Source organism: Chelmon rostratus, chromosome 16 (genome assembly GCF_017976325.1).
Source record: "Chelmon rostratus isolate fCheRos1 chromosome 16, fCheRos1.pri, whole genome shotgun sequence".
Classification (NCBI taxonomy): domain Eukaryota; kingdom Metazoa; phylum Chordata; class Actinopteri; order Chaetodontiformes; family Chaetodontidae; genus Chelmon; species Chelmon rostratus.
This window is the reverse complement of record NC_055673.1, coordinates 24,353,456-24,364,963: the sequence shown is the minus strand read 5'-3', so window position 1 is coordinate 24,364,963 and position 11,508 is coordinate 24,353,456. Positions and strand designations below refer to the sequence as shown.

General features: G+C 43.2%; 1 protein-coding gene across 1 annotated transcript; it reads right to left on the bottom strand.

Moving 5' to 3' along the window:
- Positions 1–1,583: 1,583 nt before the first annotated feature.
- Positions 1,584–11,358, bottom strand: si:ch211-152p11.4 (regulator of G-protein signaling 1). The gene is made up of 6 exons (XM_041954857.1): positions 10,990–11,358; positions 9,476–10,009; positions 8,332–8,381; positions 8,013–8,146; positions 4,234–4,400; positions 1,584–2,788 (listed from the first exon to the last, which is right to left on the bottom strand). Exons 2-6 carry the CDS (start codon positions 9,965–9,967, stop codon positions 2,618–2,620), a joined length of 1,014 nt encoding a protein of 337 aa, XP_041810791.1. The 5' UTR covers positions 9,968–10,009; positions 10,990–11,358; the 3' UTR covers positions 1,584–2,617.
- Positions 11,359–11,508: the final 150 nt, after the last annotated feature.

The window sequence follows — 11,508 nt, the reverse complement described above, 5'->3', positions numbered from 1 at the left end:
AAAATAAAAGACTGAAATATGCTATTTCCATAAGTATTCAGACACTTTGTTCTGACACACACTCGTTCTCTGGTGTATCCTACTTCTGTCAGTGGTCCTCAAGATGCTTCTACAGCTTGATTGGATTCCACCTGTGCCAAATTAAATTCACTGGACGTAATTAGGAGAGGCACACACCTGTCTTGGCTGTCCACTTGTTAATGTTAATGCATGTTAATGCAAGGTATAAACAGGCTCTACATGTCTCACAGTTGATGGTGTATGTCAGAGTGAAAACCAGGCCATGAGGTGGCGACAGTCTGCTGTAGACCTGCCAGATGGGATTGTGTCAAGACACAGATATGAGAAAGGATACAAGGATACAACATACAAGTGCCCAAGAGCACAGCATCCTCCATCATTCTCAAAGGAAGAAGTCTGGAACCACCAACAGTCTTTCTAGATCTGGCCTACCAGACAAACTGAGTGATCAGGGGCGAAAGGCCTCGGTCAAACAGGAAACCACGAACCCAACGGTCACTGTGAAAGAGATCCAGAGTTCCTTTGTGGAGATGTACGAACCTTAAAGGATAACCATCAATGCATACTCCACTAATCACAACTTTATGGTAGAGTAGCCAGTCATTCCTTGCTAAAAGGCACACAACAGGCAACTAGGAGTTTGCCAAAAGGCACCCGAATGACTCTCAGACCATAAGAAGCAAAATCCTCTGGTCTGATGAAATGAAGAATGAACTATGTGGCCACAATTCCCAACTGTGTGTGTGGAGGAAGCCAGGCACTCAGCATCACCTCATTAATATAATCCCCACAGTCAAGCACAGCGGTGGCAGCATCACGCTGCCTCTTTTCAGTGACAGGGACTGGGAGAGCAGACAGAATGGAGGGACAGATGGATGCAGAACAATGTAGAGCTAACTTCTTCCAGACTGCTCAGGATCTCAGGATGGGGCAAAGGTTTACATTTCAACAAGACTACAACCCGAAGCACAGGGCCAACAAAACACAAGAGTGGCTTCAGCAACACTCTGTGAAAGAGCCTGACCCTGAACCTGAACCTGCAGGACCATTTCCAAGAAGACTTGAAGGTGTCACTGCTGCCAAAGGTGCTTTAACCAAGTACTCAGTCTTTTATTTTAAACAAATTAAAATAAAGTTGTTTTGGCCTTGTAGAGTATTGTGTGTGGATTCATGAAAACTTTTCATATGCACTGGAAATCCTTCTCCGTTGTCTGTTTGTTGAATATAGACCTTTTCCTCTGCATTGGCCATGTACATGTACAGCTGGGTATGCTAATGCCAATATGATCCCAACTTTTTCTTCTTGCTGAATGAAAGAATCGATTGACCACACCGTTTGAATGACTTGATTTTATCAGTGCATGGTTTAAATGAAGAACCAGCCGCTGACTGCAGTGCAGGATTACTCTTTGCTCTACTCCATGACACATTTGGCACATCCTCTCCGTCTGGCTTAGTATCCCAGCAACCTCTGCATGAGCAGGGGTCGTCCACCTTCCACACACACAGTACCTGCAGCTCTGAATCATCTGTGCATGACCACTGAAGAATCAACAAACGTGTCAGATAAAAAACAGGATTTTATTTCTTTCTCTTTAAAACTCTCAAATAATAACTGGATGTTATCGGCTTCTTCAAAATGTTTTTCCTCCTTATAATTATACAAGGTATTTCAAATTTAACAGGACCAACATTCAAAGAAACGCTACTCAACATGCTCATTACAAACAAACTACTTCAATGACTGTTTTCTGTACACAGTGTGTGTTTGAACGGTGAGTCTTTAGAGGCACACTGAACTCAACTTCCCTGTAGCTTTGTATTCATTTCACCTGGCAGAGTCAATTAGCTCAGGTTTCCCACCTTTGCTCTGTAAGTAAATTACATAGTACTATGACCTTTTTAGCAAAGAGCTCATTCTTGCTGAACTTGTTTTTCCTTTCTGTCAGCAGAGGAAACTCAGCCTGAGTTACTGGACCGCGGGGTCATTAGCAGCTCACAGGAAGGATGTTCAGTGATTAAAACAAGAGCCGCATCATTTCACTGGTCGTGTTAAGTGAGGGAAAGAAAACTGCCTCGTCTGAGTTTTTCCAAATTCTCATGGCCAAATGCACCTACTGCTGCAGCTCAAAGCCAGCAAGGAGCCACATAAAGGAAAAGTTTGGGCATTAGTTTTGAGAAACTGCATTATTTGCTTTTTCAAAATTGGGATTGGGAATAAAGGATATGTATCAGCCTCATGTCTGTGTGTGAAGTACAGAGCTGGAGTCATGGTGTGGTTGTCTTAGCACAAAGACTGGAAGCAGGGGAACACACAGACGTGAGACATCAATATTAATCAGAACATCTCACTCTGAAAGAAAGCAAACAAACATTTTCCAGAATACTGAACTAATGAATTTCACTTACTTACATTCCTACACACAGTGTTCAGTGGGCATCAACATTTGCTCCAGATATGTTCTTCACACTAACTTCCCTCACTGCTGCTCGATCTTTTGAAGATGTATTTAGCATTATTGTACACAATGTTTGGGACGTCCTGGAAACGCTGAGCCACTGTTCCTCCTTCAGGTGTGTCATTGACACCAGGCTTCTAGTCGGCTTCTCGGAGTAAGGAGAGGTAGATGTTGGACTGGAGGAAGCGAGGATAACAGTCTGTGTCCAGGAGAGAGTAGATGCGTTTCTGTGCGTGGGACAGAGAGGTGTGAGACGGAGCCTGCAGCAGCTGGATGGTCAGATCCCTCGTCTTGCAGTCCAGGTTCACCTAAAAGACAACACAGTTACTGTCTTGCAGCTGTGCTCACAGGGAGTGGCTGTACGCTGTCAAAGCTCGTATCTCCTTTCTGTTGCATCGATTGGTATATTAAAACTGGACTGGACCAACATGCAAACTGTTCCTATAGATCAGGGGGAACACAAAAAAATATGGAGGAACACAAAATATAAAATAAAATATAGAAATAAAAATGTCCACCATGACCTTCCGATTGGCTTTGTAAAAATAAGACCCAAGCTGCAACAAAATACAATAAATACATGTAAACTTAAAGAATAGATTAAGAAGATGAAAATCTGTATGATCTACCAGGATGTCCAGAGTTTCAGAACAACCCATGCAGTTACAAGATATCATTCTGGAATCTGTGGCCTCCCTAAAGGTCTGAAATGTTGCTGTGAAAGAAATAAAATAAAACTAACTAACTAAAAAGTGAGACTTCACGCGGGGAACTTAACCCTTTCCTCAGATTAGAATACTGAAGGAACTGCACAGAGGTTAGCTTTCTGTTTTAAATTAATAGAACTAAAAAATGTCACTCAGTAAAGAGATCTCCATCAGAAAGGAGGTAGAGAGAGCGCGCAAATGAACAAGTGTACATGCTCACCCACTCTTGTGTATGTACAGCAGAAAAGGTGTATTTCCACCTGCTAATTAGACTGGAATTAGAAAGTTTTAAAGTGTCACTGTGTAACCAGCTTTCTCTCGCTAATGAAAAGTTGAATTCATACACACACCTGTGCTCGGATCAGTACCCTCAGGGGCTTTGCAGCTACAGTTGGACTTGGTCTAATATGCATGCATGATATTAAAGGGGTGGCCACTCCTGATGCTGATATTTCTCCCACATCATTGGCTTCCACCTCGCTGTAGGGCGGGTGTATGGCCAGCATGATTGTTTCTACCATGAAAACTTAGAAACATAGCTAAAATACAACCATTTATAAATCAAAAAGAGGTTGAAAAACTGATTCAACCAACTTTATTTCAAACTGACTTGGTTACTGTAACTCACTGTTTACGCTTGGATTGCATCTTGATGGTTGATAAGCGACTGTTTTTCGGCCTACACTTTGGAAAAAAGAGATTTTCAATCTACAGAAGGCTCTCCTGGACTCAGATTCTAAAAATCTCGCAATTGTGGCACTTGCATAAAATATATTTATTCTGGTTGAAATCTTGCTTTATTAGTGGAAGAAGGCTCCACATAAAAGCGGCTGTAATGTTGTGACGTTAAAGATGAACCACCCACACAATCTGTATACACACAAAGGACACATACGCTGTGAATGAAAACAGCTGAAAGTCCACTGAGGGAAAAAAGAAAGGTGTAGACACGTGACAGGACTTGAATTACATTCCCTGATTCATGAAGAAGGGTTGATTAGCTTTTAGTGCATGCAGCTAGACTGAATATACATGCAGGCATGTACCTCTCGGGGGGCACCTGGCTGGATGTAGGTGGCGCAGATGTTCCTCGCCCTCCTCTGCAGACTGAAGTTGTTGGACGAGTGTCGGTACTGCTCACAGGCCATATAGAACTGCAGATTCTCCTCGCTGAACTCAGAGCGCAAGAACTCTCCAAACACTGACACACCAGCTTTGAGGAGAAGGAAGAGGAGAAGGGAGATAAGTGGGCTTGCCTCACCATGCAACATCACATTACACATGTCACAAGACGACACCCACACACAATCCCTCAGGCCTACTACACCCATGGCAAACACACAAGTATTGCCAGCAGCAAAGTTTCACAGGATCATTGTAAAAACATGAAACACACCCACTGTGTCTACTCCAGCTGACTGCTAGGCTCTGAGCCGAAGCTTATTTTTAGTATGAAGTATCAAACATGACAGACTGCTTTGTACAGAGAAAGGCTTCAAACTGCTGACACCTCATGTACAACATGTCACAGTTCACACGTGTCAGCTGCAGTACAGCACTCTAAATTAGCATGGCACTGATAAGGAGGCCAACTAACCTCAGCACTCTATGTGCAGTCAGAGCAAGGAGTTACCAAAACAGACAGTATGGCACAACTGAAGCTCAGCAAGCACACCATTCAGCTCCCTCCAACTCAGCTTCAAATAGGCTCAAATGCCAAAACAAAACACATAATGTGAATGAGAGGAATCTGACATGTCAAGAAAGTTCTGTTCATTTCATGAGGGTAGATACATGACTTAACTACAGCATGCCATGCAACTTCTGAAATGTTCTTCCTGTAGGGAAGTCAGACAGTATTCAGAGACGCACTAACACATGGTTGGTTTGGGTCCACACATGAGATTTGTTGGCAGTGAATGTCTTCCATTTAAATTTAAAATTATGTGAGAATTCAAGAAAGCCCCATGGAAAATCAAAATTAGTTGTGAGATTATGGGTATTTCTGAGGTAAATTCTAATCACAGATGTGGCCGGGTATCGTTTAAAAGGTTTCAGTGTTGGTTCTGACACCATGCCTGTTCTGGTATTGATGGATTGCCATTTGCTACAGACATCCTGGTCCCCAGAAGATTAATCCTACTGACGTTGGTGATGCCCTGACTTTATCTTTAGTGCCATCATGTGGTTTTAGTGTATATAAACCTGCAAAATGAATGAGATTCATATCATCCTCTGCTGTAGGTCTTGCTCGGAGCTGATTAGCAAATGCTAGCGTGCCAGCAAACTATACCAAAATGTGTAGCGTTTAAACTGCAAGCATGCTTGTTGGATAGTCAAGTAGCTTTGGACACTGCCCACCCTAACACAGACAGCCATACAAGTGCACCAGCTAGCCCATTCACCACAAATCACATTAACTGAGCACCAGCTTCCAACATACATCAGTGGTTTTGATGGCTGAATGTGTTTTTCTATCTTCCTGGTAGCCATTTGTTCCCAGAAACTTGATCATAATTTCTGTTTTCATTTCAAAAGCCCTATTCAGACTTTTGGTTTTATTTGATAGTGCATACGGGGAGAGACAGGAAAGGAGGAGGAGAGTGGGGATGACATGCAGCAAACGTTCAGGTTGCTCCAGGTTGAAATCGAGCCTGGGCTGCTGCAGTAGGGCCACAGCCCTGTATGGGGTGTGCGTTCTACCAGGTGAGCTATCAGACTGCCTCAGACTGGACTGCAAGAGAATGTCCTCCTCTTCCTCTGTAATTAGATGCATTATTGTGAACTGCATTTTGGCCACCACTAAATCACTGTAGATGGTCTGTGAATGGACAACACAATCCCCAGCTCACTGCACATCACAACAAGAAAGAAAGAAGAATGGTGAGCTCACATTACAGCATTACAAGTGGGATCTGGTTCTGCTAATGGCTTTTCTTTTTTACTTTCTTTGCCTCCAGTCAGGACTGCATGCCGCTGTAAATGTTTTCTTTAGCCATCTGGTTAAAAAAAGTTGTTTGTCATACCAGTACAACCCTCTGATGTTATACTGTGACACAGAGCACTTAACCTACATGGACGCAGAGATTCACCTTAAATCTCAGCTGTCTGGAAGTCCCATCTGGTCGTTTCTCTACACATCAGTAAAGGGGCTGGAGTTAAGTTATTGTGTGGTAATTTCAAATTCTTGATTTAGTATTAAAACTCCATAAAGTTGATGAACTTGCAAGAGACAGATTTTAAAAAAATAATGATCAAAATCAAAGCAGCAGAGGCTGATACACCGTCCTGATTTTCAGTCTCTAGAATGGGTCAAGCTCCAATTTACATTCCCTGTAATGCAATTTGAGTACATCTTTTAGTAGCCCCTTCCTGCCCCCTTACTACCATGTCCTTCAAAGGGCTTCACAGTTCACATCTGACACGGAAGTGAAAAACAAACCTGAACGCACAATGCATAAATTAATACTGAGAGAGAAGATACCCAATATGACATTGAGCTGTGACAAAACAAAAGCATCTAATGGAGACACCTTTTCTAAATGACCTTCAAATTTCTGTACTGATGCTTCTTTTACCAAAATAAATGCTGAAACAAATATAGACTGTGACCCGTGGTAAGCCAGTACTGGCCACTACTGTATATCAGCCAGGCCAGTTTATCGCTGTAGCACTCCCAGGAACTGAGTGGACCACTGAAGAGCTCTACCTAAACCCACGTCACTCATTTTCGCAGACTGAGTACGACTCACCATGGCTAATAAACTGACTTTGGAGTGTCCCTTTAAATTCTAGCACTTTAACTCAAGCAAGTCAAAAGCGTCAGCAAGTTGTTTTTCATACCGTGGTGAAGTGAATGGAAACCAGTGGCTGCCTGGTAGGCACGAAAAGCACATTCACATTCTAAAAACACCAGGGCATGCTCTCGGAAATGATGAGCAGTGATGATAAGCAATAACTCTAAGTGCATCATTAAGTAAATGAGCTACAACATGCAGAAACACTGTAATCTCTAAAGCAGCGAAGTGAATGGAAACATTCTGCGGCATTCAAAATATCCACAGTGCTGTCAGAGTTATCAGAGGGTGGACTCAGGGCCTGCCCTGGTTTTGTTGATATGGGTGACAATGAGAGTATGTCATTACATACTGGAGGATACTGAAATACACCAAGCAATACTACCAGGGAACAGAGAAGTGATTCAGGAATCTACCTGTGGAAATGTGCAGGTTTCCCAATCATACAATGTTGAAACCATAATCCTCGTTAATGTCTGACTGGTCACACGTCCTCTATCTGAAGAGTCTTTTAGACAGACTCTGTTATGGCAGTGATTTGTAACAGTCTTGGTGTTTACAATGCGTTCTATTCTTAGAAGCAGCAGGGTCAGGGGAAGTGCTGCTCTTTTAGCTTTATTACACAGCACACCGTGACGTCGGCTCGGATGTCAACATCACTGCGGCAACATGTGAGTTGGGATAAAAGCAGGGGGAACTTGAGACAGATTTGACTTTTAGTTGCACAAACATTTCTTCGAGGCAGAAGTGGTTAGTCAGTTAAATGTCAGGGTGTGTAGAGTTCAAGAGGTAACAGAAGAGCTACCATCTAACATCAGTTAAAGCTACGCTGTGGAGTTTTCATCTCCATAAAGGAATCCTCACAGCTGTGTACATACATTTGTTGAATACACAGTATTACCACCTCTTTTTCTACTTCCTCAAACCACTGCTTTCATCAGCCTTTAAAGCGAGTTCCGCCTCTAAGAAGTGTTGGGCTGAATAAAATCTCAATCTCAATCTCAATCTCAAAAGAAAGCAATCCTCACTTTGGCTGGCCAGCAGGGCGTTCAGGGACGCTGCCCATTTTTCCAGCTCCTCTCGACTGATCTGCCTCTTCCTGCCGTGGCCCACCTGACTCCACTGACGCATGAAGAGCAGGCGAGACCTCCTCTCTGTGGCACTGTGGACCAGAATCACGTAGGGACAGGAGAACGGAGCAGACGTCACGACAGGGAGATGAACAAATACGGACTCGCCTTCAGGGTCAAATAGAATTTTAAGACATCCAATGAAGACAGTTGCTATTTTAGAGCTAATATCTATCAATTAGCAACAATTAAGCAGATAAAATAAATGCATTCTTACCTGTCTTTTTGTTCTGCGTTGAACAGGTTGGGGTTTGAGGAATGAGGACTCTGAAACAGAAACCACACAATTAACTGGACATCCTTCTCATGTTGCACTCTTTGAAATCCCAATGAGGCAGCTTCCATGTAAATCTTTCCAGGTTTCACTGGACCATAGAACTGCATTCAAACCTCTAAACTAAGCTACAACAATGACAGATGAGACCCTGTAAACATATTGGATAAGGAAAAGCAGGCTGGGATATGTTCTTTATTGAGAAATCTAGTGTATGTCCTGTATGTTTGTCATCTTGTGAAGAAATTACTGCAATTTCCTGTTCAAGTCTTTCCAGAGTGACTTAACATTTAAGGCCACTTTCACGAGTTAGAAAATTATATGTAAAGTCACTTTATTATACTATCAATTTATGATGTTCATTGGAACAGTTGTTTGCCTGTACAGAGAAAATCCAGTGATTCTTCGCAATAGAGCAACATATCTGTGGAAACTGGTGACCTTGCTTTGTGTGCCATGCCCTCTGAAGCACAAGCAAGCCAACAGCCACCACCGCCCAGATCAGAGCCACCTATTAACATGGTTGAAACTGATGGAACGGTGGAAAATATTGCAAAACGTTTTGGCCATCCAGGATTAACAGAATCAGAACTATGTACACACATAACATAACCACAGCTACATACATACAGAACTCTCATTTGCTGTTGTAATTTGAATTTGGCTTTTTTCCGAAATTTTCAACCGTATGACATGGTCACCACTAGCAGATTGAGCCCCATTAGTCATGGCCTGTTGACATGGTAACTCAGTAGCTATATGATTTTGTCCATAGCACTTGAAGGACATTATGTTCATGCTGGCTTGAAATGTTAATCTTAACAGTTGAGTTAAGTTTAGCTAGTTTTTTAAAAGCAGCTATGATTAAAAGTTCACGTTAACAATGGATTTTACCACTATGTGTGTTGTGAAAGTGGTTGTTATAGTGATGAACCCACAGAGAATTATTACCAACTCTGCAGGTGCTTGTTACAAACACGCTGCAGTGCAGTACAAAGCTTTAATATGGATCTTTTAAATTAGGTTTAGGACTTCTTAGAACCTGCCTATATGCTGCTCTACAGTGTAAACTTAATCTGTGTCCCACCTGCCCAAACAGACTCTTGAGGTGCAGCTTGGCAGATGACAGTTTGGGTTTAGGGTGGTGCCAGTGCTGCGATTTGAAGAGGACAGGGCTGGAGGAGGATGAAGGGGATGCGGGAGGCAGGTCATCTCTCTCCATGCTCTCTGTGCTGCCCTGAGCTGCCGGGGCCAGCTGACCGTCGCTGTAGGCTCTGCAGCTTTCACTGATGACACACACTCCGAGGTGGCTCTTGTCCTGTTTCCCCAGCTCACTCAGGTTCTCCACACTGATGCTGTGCTCCTTGGTCAGCTCCCTCTTCGTCGCCTCGCCAGGACTCGCTCTGGGCTCCTGGATGGTGGGACAGGCTGACCTCCCGTCCAGCTCATCCCCCTCCACGTGAGGTGTGTAGGTGCCAGATTCCTGGTTCTTCTCATGCTCTGGTTTCCGTATTGCCACCCTCTTCCATGGGAGGAAGTCAAGATCCAGGAGGGATCCCTCAGAGCTGAATCTACGCATGGTAGCTGTATGAGAGGTGATGAAGTATAGAAAAAGGAAGTACTGCAAAAGGGTGAAAAACACAAGCAAAGAACAGGAATCAGTGGGGTTAATCAAAAATCAGAGCAGTGAAGAGCAGCAGTGAAGCACAACCTATCAAATAAAGCAGAGAGGCAATAGAATTGAAAGAAAAATGGGTCAGAGACACAATAAATTGCTCCACAATACTGTTTCTACTCAGTTTACGGCAGTCCACTCCAGAACCAACTTCCTGAATAAAAGCTTAGAACTGCCATTTAACGCATCTTACTTTATACACTCACAAGGTTAACATCATTAGTGTAGGCCTACAGTATTTATCAGTACAGCTGTTTTGCTTCAGAAAGTCCCTTCAATTTTTCACCTTAATCTTAATTTAAGAGGTTTAGGGATTTACAAGACATATAATGTCGGGATTCTCTTTCCACAAGATGTACTACCAACCTATATGGACACATGCAAGGCTCAGTGCTTTTACTGTCAAATCAACACAAGTGCAGGAATACAAAACACTTTGGACAAATAAACTCACCGTTCTGAGGTGAACATACTCCTAATAACTTTTTTTTTTTTACACAGCCTTCAATCATTCAACAGATAGAAATTTAAGTCACAACTTACAAACTTCAAGAACTATGTAAGCCCACTTGAATCAAGCAAAGAAAAAGCCAGATAAATTATTAGAAATGACACACACTATAGCAAAAGAATAAAATGGCGAAAAACATCACGAGACGTCAAATGTTGGCATAAATAATGACTGAAAGAAGCGCTGTCATTGCTACCAGTGGACTGACAGGCAAACTGTCATCTTACAAGGAAGTGGTCCTGAATGCAACCACTGTGCCATTTTACACTGCTTGATCGTGTCGATGCATTTCATGACATCCAGCTCTAACAGATCTTTGCCCGCCGCTGCACTGTAAACACAACAGTAGTCTGATATGTGGACTTAATAAGTCCCACCGCTCCACCGTGGTCAATTCACGCCACTGCCTGTTTACCTCTTCGTCCAGTAGTTATTAAGCTGTCTTCATGACAGATCACTGGGTTCCTCCAGATCTTCTGAGCGACATTAGCATGAACCGAATGTTCAGCAATGTCGATTCCAGCTCCCCAAAGAAAGCGAAATCCAACCTGCGACGCTCCTGTCGCTGTCGCTGTCTTAAGATTTGCTCTCGGCTCAGCCGGCCGCACGGACTCAGACCTGCCTCCCGCTGCGACACGAATGCCCACAGACATTAACTGAAAGGGCTTTCCGAGTGAAGATACGCATCAGGAAAAGTTCCATAAAGTTTCCCCCGTGACACTTGAATGCCACAGATGGCCCTCCTCCACATGACTGCTGCCACACCTTCACTTCTGTCTGAACTTGTCCGTCAGACCAGACCAAGGCTTCTTGCTAAGAGCAGTCATAGCAGACACATTACAAATTACACACACACACACACACAGAGACACACGCACACACACACGCGCACGCACACACACACACACACACACACACACACACACTTAAGCAC

Bases quoted from the DNA above. Each gene is read 5' to 3' on its own strand.
- si:ch211-152p11.4 (XM_041954857.1), bottom strand. From the start codon at position 9,967: ATGCGTAGATTCAGCTCTGAGGGATCCCTCCTGGATCTTGACTTCCTC. The intron at 8,382-9,475 runs GTGGGACACAGA...TTTCTGTTTCAG, and splicing joins TCAAGAGTCTGTTTGGGCAG to AGTCCTCATTCCTCAAACCC. The intron at 4,401-8,012 runs GTGAGGATTGCT...TTCTCCTCAAAG, and splicing joins CGCCCTGCTGGCCAGCCAAA to CTGGTGTGTCAGTGTTTGGA.